This window comes from Geotrypetes seraphini, chromosome 4, assembly GCF_902459505.1.
Source record: "Geotrypetes seraphini chromosome 4, aGeoSer1.1, whole genome shotgun sequence".
Classification (NCBI taxonomy): domain Eukaryota; kingdom Metazoa; phylum Chordata; class Amphibia; order Gymnophiona; family Dermophiidae; genus Geotrypetes; species Geotrypetes seraphini.
Window position 1 is genome coordinate 103,347,530 of NC_047087.1, and position 14,666 is coordinate 103,362,195.

The 14,666-nt window shown below is 45.1% G+C and overlaps 1 protein-coding gene across 7 annotated transcripts in view; it reads left to right on the plus strand.

Annotated features, from left to right (window-relative positions):
- Window positions 1–14,666, plus strand: part of LOC117358937 (kelch-like protein 9) — a 78,963-nt gene that overhangs the window by 49,936 nt on the left and 14,361 nt on the right. For all 7 annotated transcript variants that reach the window (XM_033940882.1, XM_033940876.1, XM_033940880.1 and 4 more), the window contains one exon: window positions 8,671–8,867. In XM_033940882.1, coding sequence (XP_033796773.1) covers window positions 8,671–8,867 — 197 coding nt within the window. The remainder of the gene's footprint in view (window positions 1–8,670; window positions 8,868–14,666) is intronic.

Below are 14,666 nucleotides of genomic sequence, written 5' to 3' on the forward strand. Positions count from 1 at the left end.
TCCTGGGGAACTCCTATTATTTTTTTCTTGCTCCTTTGAGATCCACCTGGCATCAGGTGTGTACTCAGTTGAAATTAGATTTTCAGATTACACCTCGCCTGCCCATTTGTGGAAATGGCTCCTTCCTCCCTTGTATGACAGCAGCTGGATTTCTGATGGCTAGATGGGGTACTCTGCTGCCACTTCCCCATTTGCATACTACCCAAGGCTCCTGGAGTAAGTTGGATGTCTTTTCTTATCTTTAACTCCGGCACTATGTGATTTCTTTGCCTGCAATTTATGACAACCTCTTTGAGGTTTATTGGTTAGACGCTGAGTTGATTATTCTCCTTAAATATTTTCGTCATTCCCTGTTGGATTTTTCCACTTCTTTGGACTATGCTAAGGTAGCCCAGACATGGAACACTGAACTGAGCATTTGAGTGCAAGGGCATCATATACAGCGCTTTTTGAAATTACTTCATGGTCTTTTACCTGACATTTCATGTTTTGAAATGGGTTATAAATTTATATGCAGGTTATATATAGCACCTTGGCGTGCATTTAGAACAACACTTGTCCCTATGGGCTCTTGCCCAAAGTTTGGTCACCCAAAGGCCACCATCTCTCACATGTTTTGGGAGTGCCCACTGGTGCGCATTTTCTGGTCTGCTATTATCTCCAAAGTTAGCTGTAAGTGGCACACTAGATGGCACTGTAATAGCTATAGTCTATTTTGGCTCTTTGACCTTCAACATACTGTGCCTAGAGGTCTTCAAGGTTTTCTTAGATGGACTATTCTTTCAGGACTGAAGGTTATTCTTTTTCTCTGGGTGGGTTCTCTACGTCCCACTTACAGCCACTGGCGCTCCCGTATGCTGCATCTCCTGACTATGGAAACCATGACTGGGATACTAAACAGTGTTGCTTACTATTTGGCAGCCTTTTTTGGATACTTTGACTTTACAAGTGCTGTAGCGGGGCCGTCCTTTGGACTATGGCAGGGACCAGCACACAGCAATAATATAGGCCCTGGTGTGCTTCTCCAAATGGGAGGAAGACCTTGCACTGGTGGGCCTACCGTACAATAGAATAGAATGGCAAAACAGGTAAGCTTTCCAAAATACAATTTATTTCTCATTCAGGCTTGGCTGAGAATCAAAGCAACCTGTATTCTTGTGTACAACAAACAATAGACAAAAGCAAAGTTTCTTCTGCCATCCTGGACTGGCCAAACTCAGTCTTCACTCGATGTCCCAGATAAGTTCAAATAATTATCAAAAGCAAAAAAAAAAAAACAAAAAACATGAAACTGAAAAATACTATCACTCAGTTCTTTTATCAAAAAGGGTGTTTCAATTCAAGCATTAAGAATTCTCCAACCTCTCAATGCTAAAAGGAGAGCAATTGGTGGATCTGCCAAAATAGGCACTTTGGAGCATTCAAAATGCAGATCCTCAAATCCCACCTCAATGATGTCAGGCAAATCCAGTCCCCAATCTCTATGTCTTTTCAGGCAAACACAGTTCTTAAGCCTGCTTAACTCCAGCCATGCTTCTGCCCAAACCTTTTGTAAGATTCTTTATCCCAGGACAAGCAGGCAGGTATTCTCACTAGTGGGTGATGTCATCCGACAGAGCCCCGATACGGACATCTTGCAAGCATGTCTTGCTTGAAGAAACTCAGAAGTTTCGAGATGCCCGCACCGCGCATGCGCCAGTGCCTTCCCGCCCGATGTACCGGGCGCGTCTCCTCAGTTCTTTTCTTTCCGCGGAGCTGAGAAGTTCTCTTCAATTCTGCGCTGACTGAAATTTCAGTATTTTGCCTTCTTTCCCCGCGTTTTATTGTTTTACTTACTTTCTTTGACTTTTATTTCTATTTAAAAAAAAAAAAAAGTTACAATTATTTCGTCCGGCGGTTCGGCCGGGCCGGCCTCGTGGCTGCGACCTAGCTCCTTCGACCTAGCAACGTCACTTTTCCGGCCTATGTCCCGGCCTATCACCGGTTTTAAAAAGTGCAGCAAGTGCCAGCGTGCGATTTCGTTGACGGACCCACACCGGCGCTGTCTTCAGTGTCTTGGTCCTGAACACGTTCCGAAATCGTGCCGGCCTTGTTCCACGCTCACAGCGCGCTCTTTTAAACGGCGCTGCTTACTTTGGGAGTCCATGTTTAAGATGGAGTCTTCTAAGGAGCCATCTGCTTCGACCTCGACAGATGTTTCACCGGTCTGTTCGAAGCCTGCATCTGCGACTCATGCATCGAGCATCGTGAAGCCAGCATCGTTCACACCGGCTTCTGCATCGAGTTCAGCATCGGTTCCTGCTCCCGTCTCCTCGGTTCAGGTACCGCCTTCCACTGTTCCTCCCGTGGTCATAAAAGTGCCCAAAGCTACCAAGCAGAAGCACTCGACCACGAAGGAACGCGATGACCGTGCAGGAGGACCCCCTTTCGGTGCGGATCCCTCCATATCGGCATCGCTTAAATCCCTGCTCGAAGCTCAATTTGTTGAGCTCATGCGGACGATGGGACCGAGGCTTATCGCTAATATTCAGGGCGATACTACGGTCCCGGTCCCGGAGAGCGGTCCGCCCCCTCCTCCTCCTCCTCGTCGTTCGATTTCCCTGCTCGACGAGGGGGAGCGGCGGAGGGCGGCGGAACCCACTAGGCGGGCTTCCCTTTCTGACATGCCGCCTTTAGAGCCCATTACACCTCCACGTCACCAGGGTACTACATCGGCCCCTGATAATCGGAGTCCTGGGCATACTGCATCGCAGGAGGAGTTCTTTCGCACTCCATACCAGACTTGGGTGGCACTGCGTGAGTCGGCATCGTTGCCTCCCATGCGCTCCACTGCATCGAGTCCAATCCATTCCTTCGAGGCTTCAAGGGATCGATCGATGCATCGAAGATCACGTTCCCCATCCCGGCATCGGGAGGGGCATCGATCTCGACATTCTTCTAGACACTCCTCGCGTCATTCAGAGGTGTCTCCACAGAAGAAAATGCAGCGTATGGGATACTCATCCTCAGATTTATCCCAGCCAGAGGGACCGGAGTATGAAGAACCATCTACCTCATACTCTCCATGCCGCTCCCAGCTCTCCCTGGAACCGGAGGCTTCCACGTCTTCTAGTCCGTCTCGCCGGCCGGCCTTGGCGGACCAACTTTCCTTTTCATCCTTTCTCAGACAGATGGCGGATGACTTGGATGTGACCTTAGATACTGGGTCGAAGTACTCTAAGGAGTATCTGGACACCATGCATTTACCTCATCCTCCGGCGGAGACACTTCGGCTTCCCCTGCATAAGTTACTTGACCAGACTCTCATGCGGTGTTTGGAGACACCGTATTCCATACCTGCGGTACCTAGCAAGTTGGATGCTCGATACCGCATCGTGCACCACAAGGGGTTTGAGGGAGCTCAACTCTCTCATCAGTCCCTCCTAGTCGAGTCTTCCCTTAAATGTTCGCACCCCTCCCAAGTCTACGCTTCCGTGCCTCCTGGCAGGGAAGGGAGAACGATGGATAAGTTTGGTAGACGTATCTATCAAAATTCAATGATGGCGACTCGAGTGCTCAATTACAATTTTTTCTTCTCGTCCTATTTGGATTTTTTCTTGCCGGTACTCCGCAAGTTCACACCTTTCATCGATGCTGAGGCTCGGTTTGAGTTTGAGGAGGTGGTGGCGACCCTGTCCCAGTTGCGCCTCCAATTGATGCAATCCTCCTATGATGCTTTCGAGCTCTCGGCTCGTGCTGCGGCCTGCTCGGTCGCCATGCGTCGACTGGCTTGGCTTCGCACCATTGATATGGATCCGAATCTCCAAGACAGACTTGCAAATGTGCCTTGTGCGGGAGCGGATCTGTTCGATGAGTCTGTTGAGACTGTTACTAAAAAACTGTCAGACCACGAAAAATCTTTCCAGTCTATCATGAGGCCTAAGCCTAAACCACAACAGTCTCGTCCTTCTAGACCGCCTATAATCTACCAAAGGCGTTATCAACCGAGGCAGGCCCCTCCTGCGAGACAGCCTGCAAAGCGACAGCCGCCTCAGAAGACTCAGCAAAAGCCTCAGATGCCGGCTGCTCCCAAGGCTACTCAGCCTTTTTGACTCTCCTCCAGGGAGCATAACCGATCTCGTTCTGTCTACCCCATATTTTCCCATAGGGGGTCGCCTCCATCATTTTTGTCATCGATGGGAGGCGATCACCACGGACCTCTGGGTCCTCTCCATCGTAAGAGAGGGATACTCTCTTCATTTCCAACGGGTCCCCCCGGACCATCCTCCAAGAGAGTATCCTTCCAACTCCACACAGACCGCTCTTCTTCTCCAGGAAGCTCAGGCTTTGCTCCGGCTTCGGGCCGTCGAGCCGGTACCGGTGGATCAACAAAACCAGGGGTTTTACTCCCGGTACTTCCTGGTCCCGAAGAAGACGGGCGATCTGCGTCCCATTTTGGACCTTCGGGTCCTCAACAAGTTTTTGGTCAGGGAACGGTTCCGCATGCTGACCCTTGCCTCTCTTTATCCCCTAATCGAGCAGAACGATTGGTTATGCTCTCTGGATCTCAAGGAGGCCTACACTCACATCCCGATTCATCCGGCCTCCCGCAAGTTCCTCAGATTCCGGGTGGGACATCTGCATCTGCAGTATCGAGTGCTTCCCTTCGGCCTATCTTCGTCGCCCAGAGTCTTCACGAAGTGTCTGGTAGTGGTGGCCGCTGCACTCCGGAACATGGGTCTCCAGGTGTTCCCATACCTCGACGACTGGCTCATCAAGGCCCCGTCCGCTCCCAAGGTCATTTCGGCGACCTTGACTACCATTTGTTTTCTGCAGAGCTTGGGCTTCGAGATCAACTTTCCAAAGTCCCATCTTCAGCCCACCCAGTCTCTCCCCTTCATAGGGGCTGTCCTGGATACCATTCAACTTCGAGCATTCCTTCCTCCTCAACGCATGGATGCTCTCCTTCTACTCTGCCAGTCGGTGTCTTCTCACCAATCCATCTCAGCGAGACACATGATGGTCCTCTTGGGCCACATGGCATCTACAGTTCATGTGACACCTTTTGCCAGACTACATCTCAGAATTCCTCAATGGACCCTGGCATCTCAGTGGACTCAGGTGTCCGACCCGTTATCTCGTCACATTGTGGTCACTCCTGCTCTACGGCAGTCTCTTCTCTGGTGGATGACCTCTTCGAATCTATCCAGAGGTTTGCTGTTTCATTCTCCTCCCCATCAGAAAGTTCTAACGACCGATTCATCGAACTATGCATGGGGGGCCCATCTGGATGGTCTTCGCACTCAGGGGTTCTGGACCAGTGCGGAACGACTCCATCAAATCAATCTTCTGGAGCTCAGGGCCATCTTCAATGCTCTCCAAGCTTTTCAACATCTGCTTCACGACATGGTGGTCCTTATTCGCACAGACAATCAGGTCGCCATGTATTATGTCAACAAACAAGGGGGCACGGGCTCGGCCCCTCTTTGTCAGGAAGCTCTTCGAGTCTGGGATTGGGCGGTTCGCCACAACACCTTCCTCAGAGCAGTCTACATTCAGGGGAAGGACAACGTCTTGGCAGACAAATTGAGTCGTCTACTTCAACCTCACGAATGGACGCTCCACTCCGACCCCCTTCATCAGATCTTTGCTCAGTGGGGGACACCTCAGATAGACCTCTTTGCAGCCCCCCACAACTTCAAGCTGCCTCAATTTTGCTCCAGGATCTACACTCCTCATCGCCTAGAGGCAGATGCTTTTCTGCTGGATTGGAGCAAACGTTTCCTATATGCGTTTCCTCCTTTTCCTCTCATTCAAAAGACTCTAGTCAAATTGAGATTAGACCATGCCACCATGATTCTGATTGCTCCTCGGTGGCCCAGACAACCTTGGTTCTCCCTTCTACTTCAACTCAGCAGCAGGGAGCCAGTACTTCTTCCAGTGTTTCCTTCACTACTCACTCAACATCAAGGTTCACTACTTCATCCCAATCTGCAGTCCCTCCACCTGACAGCTTGGTTCCTTTCAACATAACTCCTCACCAGTTCTCTCAAGCAGTGAGGGAGGTCTTGGAGGCTTCCAGGAAGCCTGCTACTCGACAATGCTATTCCCAAAAATGGACTAGATTCTCTTCCTGGTGTATTTCCAATGCCACGGAACCTCAGCGAGCTTCCCTATCTTCTGTATTGGATTATCTTCTACACCTGTCCCAGTCTGGCCTCAAGTCTACCTCTATACGAGTCCACCTGAGTGCTATTGCGGCTTTCCATCAGCCTCTACAAGGGAAACCTTTGTCTGCTCATCCTGTGGTTTCCAAATTTATGAAAGGACTTTTTCATGTCAACCCTCCTCTCAAACCTCCTCCTGTGGTTTGGGATCTCAATGTTGTCCTGTCTCATCTTATGAAGCCTCCGTTTGAACCTCTCAACACGGCTCCACTCAAGTATCTCACCTGGAAGGTGGTTTTTCTAGTGGCCCTCACGTCAGCTCGTCGGGTCAGTGAGCTTCAGGCCTTAGTGGCGGATCCACCGTTCACCGTATTCCATCATGACAAGGTGGTTCTCCGTACTCATCCAAAATTCTTACCTAAAGTGGTCTCTGAATTTCACATCAACCAATCCATCGTGCTTCCGGTGTTCTTTCCAAAGCCTCATTCTCATCCTGGGGAATCTGCTTTGCACACTCTGGACTGTAAACGTGCTCTAGCTTTCTACTTGGATCGCACAAAGCCACACAGAACTGCTCCTCAACTTTTCGTCTCCTTTGATCCAAACAAGTTGGGACGACCGGTATCGAAGCGCACCATCTCCAACTGGATGGCGGCTTGTATCTCTTCCTGCTATGCCCAGGCTGGATTATCCCTTCCCTGTAAGGTTACAGCCCATAAGGTCAGAGCAATGGCAGCCTCTGTAGCCTTCCTCAGATCGACACCGATTGAGGAGATTTGTAAGGCTGCCACTTGGTCCTCGGTTCATACATTCACCTCTCATTATTGTCTGGATACTTTCTCCAGACGGGATGGACAGTTTGGCCAAACAGTGTTACAAAATTTGTTCTCTTAAGTTGCCAACTCTCCCACCATCCCATTGGGGTTAGCTTGGAGGTCACCCACTAGTGAGAATACCTGCCTGCTTGTCCTGGGATAAAGCAATGTTACTTACCGTAACAGTTGTTATCCAGGGACAGCAGGCAGCTATTCTCACGTCCCACCCACCTCCCCTGGGTTGGCTTTTCAGGCTAGCTACCTGAACTGAGGAGACGCGCCCGGTACATCGGGCGGGAAGGCACTGGCGCATGCGCGGTGCGGGCATCTCGAAACTTCTGAGTTTCTTCAAGCAAGACATGCTTGCAAGATGTCCGTATCGGGGCTCTGTCGGATGACATCACCCACTAGTGAGAATAGCTGCCTGCTGTCCCTGGATAACAACTGTTACGGTAAGTAACATTGCTATATGCTTTTTTGTAAGTTTCTATATAATGTATCCCGGACTTCTACATATTGTAACTCGCTGACTGTCCAGCTCTCTTCAGTGTGAACCGCCTAGAAGTCTCACGACTATGGCGGTATAGAAGAATAAAGTTATTATTATTATTTTGAAAGAAAATAAAAAAATCCAGAAATAAAGGTTTAAATTCTCTGGAAAGTTCAGAGGCATAAACTTTCCTCCTTTTGTTAGTCCCAACAAGTTCTTCACCACCACAGCAGAACCCACAGTCTCAAATTTCCTCAGAGGCAAACATTTACCCCCAGCAGACTGTGCAGCAAAATTCCTGCTTTAAAAAAACCTTAACAAAGCAGTTTCAACAAACTTCCATTTCTTCAGACAATGTTTGTTCAGGTAAATTACCTAGTTCCATGGCCTCTGGTAAATGGTCTCCTGTAACCTCATTCCTGCCTCAGACACCTGCATTTCAATGTCCTCCAGCTGTGAGGACAACATAGTCTCCTCCTGCATGTAAGCTTCTCCTGCAGAGCCATGCCCAGCCCTGCGCGGGGATGGTTACTGCTTAGCTCTGACTGCCTTTCTACCTGTTTAGCCAGCAATCTCAAAATGGTGGACCTTAAAGGGGCATAGCCCTGTTTTACTTGGCTATGCTTTGTGTGTAATGAAGGCAGTGTTCTATGTGATTAGTGTTCAGCATGGTGACTGGCTTCCTGATTATGCACATCAGACTCACACTGATCAGCCCTAATCATCTTAATAGAAGTGTTTCTGTGTGTTTTCACTGGCACAATGCTAGTCTGAAAGTCGGGCTTGTGGTTGCCCCAGAATTGTCTTTTATGCTGTTTTTACCTCATATTCTCGGGGGGGGGGGGGGGGGGATTAGTAACAGGGATGGATAGTCACTGACATTATTAACCTTTGCAACATTGTCTCTCCTTTGGTTTATTGTACATGATATTTTTCTTTGTGTTGCCTTGTTGTTCTTGATTCTATATTTTTGAAAGTTATTAAAAATGATTGAAATAAGGTGTCCTATCAAAAATGCCCCTCCACATAACTGGAAGAGGTGAAAAGAAAAGAGCATGCCAACAGCTCCTCATTTTTTCTAATTCCCCTTCCCTCATCACACTCAGTACCATGTTGCTATGCAACTGTCTTCAATGTCAGATAGCACTTTTCCAACTATTTTGTATTAGATCCTCTTGCCCATAATTCACTACAATCTTCTTTTTTGTTTGAAAACCAGGAGGAATGAAAGAAGAACAGCTTAGCAGCATCAGACTTCATGGAGTGAGCAAGGCAGGCTTGGAACATGTAGTTGAGTTCATTTACACAGCAAGGCTAGCCATCAACATGGAAAACCTTCATGATATCTTGCAAGCAGCTAGCTTCCTGCAGATTCAGCCCATTCTAGACTTCTGCTCAGAGCTTCTATTTTCTGAGGTATGCAAATCACGCTTTCTTCCTCATTGCTGCTTTATGCACTAGCCGCCTAAAAGGTATGGCTTCCAGAAGAAACACTGCACTATATGCAAGTCAGTCTTGATTATATTTGCAGATTTTTATGGTTATTCACTGCATACTGGTTTATTTCTTATAGGCCCAAATCTCTTCATATTATGTATTTTCACTCTGAGCCAAACTCAATTAACCCAAGAAACCTAAGGGGGCAGTTATAGAACTGGGCACCTCGATGATGAGCACCAATTCTGTAATGGCATCTGTGCCCAGATTTCAGTATAGAATACTAACGAGTCGCTACCAACACACTTAAAGTTAAGCATGAACAGTAACACCAGGTTATTGGCAAGTATAAATGTTTGCATCTAAGAGTTCCATGATGTGTGTGTAGCTTGCTTATTGTATAAGCTACATAAGCTGTGAAATTCTATAAATGGCGCTTAAAAGTTCTTGCATCCAATTTGCACATGTAATTGAGTAATGAGCTCATTAGCGCTAATAATTGTGTGCTAACAATTATTGGCATTGGCAGCAATTTGGATTTAGGCATTCATCTTTCTAAGCGCTATTCTATAAATATGCAGGTGCAAATCTTTTAGCGTGTAACTGAAAAAGGGTGTGGTCATGGGAGGGGCATGGACAGATCATGAATTTGGAGGATCCTTGCCTAATTTAGGCGTGGGGATTTATACCATGGTTCAGTTTATGTAAATCCTCGCACCTAAAAGTCGGGCACAGATCCTGGCAATATGAGCTATTCTACAAATGGCACCCAACTTGTAATCTGTGAGGTTTCAAACTGTGATCTTTGCTGAGCTTCCAGAGCTCATGGTGAGCATTGGCAAAGAATCTGATTTAGACTCTGCAGGCAGGAACGGTGGCCATTGGCCAAGAATCTGTAAGTGCCGACAGAAGTGCTGCAGTGCAAAAGGGGATGATGTACCAGTTGTAGAAAACAGGACTGTGCCTGTAGCTAGGGAGAACAAAGCAGGGAAATGATCCAAGGTTGTGGTCAATGGAAAAGTCGCAAATTAAAGAGGAGTTAATTCTACACCCAAAAGGAAGTTTCACCTTTAGAGGAGAGTGAGAAGTGGAACTCAGTAAAGTGGGTGAACCAAATCTGCATGGAATGGCAATTAGCTAGGGAAAAGTGTATTAGAGCTTGCTGGGGAATGGAGGGAAATAGAAGGCTGGGTCAAGGGAAAATGAGAAGAACAGGCTAAAAGATTTAGGGAATGGAGCAGGTAAAGAGCTACTACATTTCCTGCCCCAAAATATACTGTAAAACATCAAATTATGTTTATGCAGGAGGAGAAAAATTAAAAAAGTGCAGACGGAGTAGAGGGGGGAAGAGGACAAGGAGGGGCGAGGGGGAAGAAGAAATTAGGAGAAAATGGAAAAAATTGGGGGAATAGAGAGAGACTGAGGAAAAATAGGGACTGATTGGAAAAAAGTGTTATAAATGACTTGAATGGAGAGAGAAAGATAATGATGCTGATAAACTGGCAGGGGGAAGAGAGAGAGAAAACATAAGAATTGCTGCTGCTGGGTCAGACCAGTGGTCCATCGTACCCAGCAGTCTGCTCACACGGCGGCCCTTATGTCAAAGACCAGTGCCCTAACTGAGACTAGCCCTACCCGCATATGTTCTGGTTCAGCAGGAACTTGTCTAACTTTGTCTTGAATCCCTGGAGGGTGTTTTCCCCTATAACAGCCTCCGGAAGAGCGTTCCAGTTTACCACCACTCTCTGGGTGAAGAAGAACTTCCTTATGTTTGTACGGAATCTATCCCCTTTTAACTTTAGAGAGTGCCCTCTCGTTCTTTCTACCTTGGAGAGGGTGAACAACCTGTCTTTATCTACTAAGTCTATTCCCTTCATTATCTTGAATGTTTCGATCGTGTCCCCTCTCATTCTCCTCTTTTCAAGGGAGAGTGACAGGATCCTAGCTTTTGATCTGTCCACATTATCTGCCCTGCTCTTGACATTTAGATACAGGCTGGTCTTTTATTACCAGATGTATTTTGGTTTTCCTTTTTTGGTTTGCTGGGTGAGGGGAAATTTGTTGTGCGTTACGAGTTCCGATATCCCAATCGTTTTCAAAAGTTGGTTACTATGTGCTCTTGTGTAAGTTGTCTGTCTTGTTTACTTATTGCAGTGATGTTCAGACTGGCCTATCCATGCCTTCCCAGCCAGTTGGGTTTTCAGGATATTCCTTAATGGATATGCATAAGAGAGATTTCCATGGACTGCCTCTATTTATACAAATGTGTTTCATCAAGTTTCAAGTTTATTCGAAATTTGATGAATCGCTTATACATAAAATACTAAGCGATGTACATTAAAATCCAAATTTGAATGTACAATAAAATACAAAATAATGATAACAAATAAAACACTAAGCGAATTACTATAAAATCCAAATTTGAACATACGTTAAGATACAAGGTGATAATAATAACAATAAATTTTAAAAAAAGGGGGTTTGACCTACAGACCAACAGACTCAACTGGATGGAAGGGAAGAGGGATTCAGGTTACAATATTAATCATTTTAAAAAGAGAGAAACGTGAAAGGAGAAAACATTAGGAGAGTTTTTTTTTTTGTTGTTGTTGTTTTTTTAAGAGACTGCTGCACTGCAATTATTCCATATAGGAGGTAAACGCATCTTTAAACAGAAGGGTTTTTAAATTAGTAATATTCATTACTGACATCGTGAAAATCTGGCTGGCTGGATGTGTACTGAGGACTGGACTGAGAACTACTAGTCTTGAGCACTTTAAATAGGATTTGCCTCCTCATCCTAGGTCGATCAAACAGGCTGACCCAGTCCTGGCTTTACCCAAATACATACCTTGGTATGTAATGCTGATTTTCTTAGAGAAGTCAATAGGCTAATCAGAGCTACTGATCCATCAATGCAGTGATTGAAAAACCAAGATTGGATGAAACTGTTCATTTGGAGTGAAGTGGCAACATTAACTGGACAGACAAATCACCACTCTGTTATCTTCGACTACAACTACAAAACCTTCAAGAGAGATATTAAAACCATACTCTTCAAAAAACACATAAAACCTATCCAGCACGACCAATCCCAACCCAACATCCAATACTCTATTTACCCTTAGAACTCTCTAATACTCTTCTATCTACCAAATGTTATCTAAAACCCCATGATTCACCCTATTCTTATCTTCTAAAGACCTCCACTTCCCTTTGGTAACTCTTTACCCAATGTTTTATTACCTTAAAAATTTTATGTCATCGCTTATTCTATTCCTTCAAATTTTGAATGTAATTCTTGTTTTAGTTTGGATGTAATCCGCCTTGAACCGCAAGGTAATGGCGGAATAGAAATCACTAATGTAATGTAATGTAATTAACCATAAGCACTTAAAATTGCAGCAGTTCTCAGGGGTTGAAATTTCTGTAGGAATAAATCTAGCTTGCAATTTCACATTCAGTTACAACTTTCCTTGAATCTATGAAGCTACAGCTGATAACCAAAATGAAACAATTAGTTTTCCATCATTACTTCCAGAATGGAATGTTCTCTGCTCATATTGTCATCATCTTGAGAAATGCTTAACATCAATGTGTCTTTCCAGGATACATCAGGAACATTCACTTTAGGCTGCTTTGTATTACACAATCATAGCAAATTCACTTTCTCAGACCTTCCCAGAAATGCACTTCCATTTACAAGCTATTTTGGGAGAGAGCTCGGAATTTCATTGGCAGAAAAAAATGAAAGCAAGTGATACCTTTTTAGCGTGTTTTCTTTGACTCGCATTATATTTAAAGTGTTATGCCTCATTTTTAAACCTTCTGTAGGCTAGCTCAGTGGTTCTCAACCTTTCCTGGGGGACCCCCATCAGCCAGTCAGGTTTTCAGGATATCTGAGGATAGGATTACATCACTTCTGGCAGGGAACAGATTGTTTGACCCAAATGAGGATAATAGCCAGGCATGTGTGGACTGGAGTAGTCTGGAGAGATTAAATAAATATTTGATTTGTACAAAACTTCATTCAGCTGCTCTGGTTGGATACTGTCATCTTCAAAGGGTACCCAAAGGGCTTTGTATTAATAAGGATCCAAGGTTTTTGGATGATAGTGAGTACGTACGCAGATGGAATTAAGTGTTAACCCAATGCTCGCAGGATCTTATGCTGCTGACCATTGATGTTTTGGATAAGAAGCTGAGCGTGGCACAGAAAGAGTTACAAGTAAAAATTGCAGAAATGCAACAGACTTTAACTGATGAACGATTTGATCAATTATTTTTGAATCATACTCAAAACAATGGATAAATACAAAGTAGAGATTAAGCTGCAAAAAAAATCAATAAATTCAAAAGGGACGAATTTGATTATACAAAAGGGTATATTTATATCTGGATTAATAAATCTTATAGATCCCGTAGAACTTATTAGAGTCAAAAGAACGTTGCATATGTTAACTCTTCAAGTGCGTCCTCAGCAGAAGATCTAGCGACAGCAAGTGCTAGTGGTAGTTCTGAGGAGAGTGGTAATCCAACATTGCCAGGGGATTTTTTACGGCTTTCACCCAAAACCGGTATAAAAACGGTTCAAATACAAACCAAGCAAGTAAAGACTTGGAGACAAGCAAAGAATATATAAACGTGTTTAATTTATCGCATAGGCATCTGACAGATATTGAATTATCAGTATTACAGCATGAATTATCATTTGGCCCCTTTTCAAAATATGATTCTTTTCAAACACGTTCTTATCTGTATTGCTTTTTTCGTCAACTGAGATTACGGGCACATTTCTCTAGTGAAGTGGTTGAGGAAGAGCAGACTGGTCAACATTGTTTCTCTGATGTTTATAAGACTCGCTCTCACTGGCTCCCCCCCCCCCCAGCCCGAATGACCCTATTATAGAGACTTTTCAGAGATTGCTTATGGAGCAACTATATCAGATTGAAAATGCTTCAAGAACATTTTCATATAATTTATCCAAAAAACAAAATAAGGCTTTACAGGATCTGAAGGGTGATGTTCCAATAGTGGTCACACGAGCTGATAAAGGGGGGAGAGGGGGCAGTGGTCATTTTGGACAGACTTGATTATGATTGTGAAGCGCAGAGACAACTAGAGGATCAGGAATATTATATTAGGTTGGAGGGTGATCCTACTGGAGTATTTGCGCAAAAAGTGGTGCAGGTTTTGAATAGTGCCAAGCAAGCTGGGGGCGATAACTATGAAAGTGTATAGGTATTTGGTGGTTGAATACCCAAAAGTTCCCTTTATCTACATTTATACCTAAGATTCATAAGACCCTTATACGACCCCCCGGGAGACCTATTATCTCCAGTAGGGGTTCATTGTTTCAACCTCTTTCACAGTTTTTGGATTTTTACTTGTAAGAGCTGGTTCAACAGATTCCATCATTTATACAAGATTCCACACATTTAATCCATGAATTGGATAAGATTTCTGTGACTGGCCCCATAATTTTGGTGACACTGGATGTTAAGGTGCTTTATACTAACATTCCGCAAGATCAGGCAGTTCTTCTGGTCCGAGATAGTGTAGCTAGTCTGGGTCTTTCTAACCCTTTACAGGAGTTTTGGTGACATTGTGGTGAACTGGTTATTACTAATAATTATTTTTCATTTGGGGGTCAATTTTTCCTACAAACCAAAGGCGTTGCAATGGGAGCCACTGTAGTGCCGTCCATTACATGCCTGTGCATGGACAGATTTGAAAGACAGTTTGTGTATGTCAGCCCCTATGCTGGTGCATGGAAAC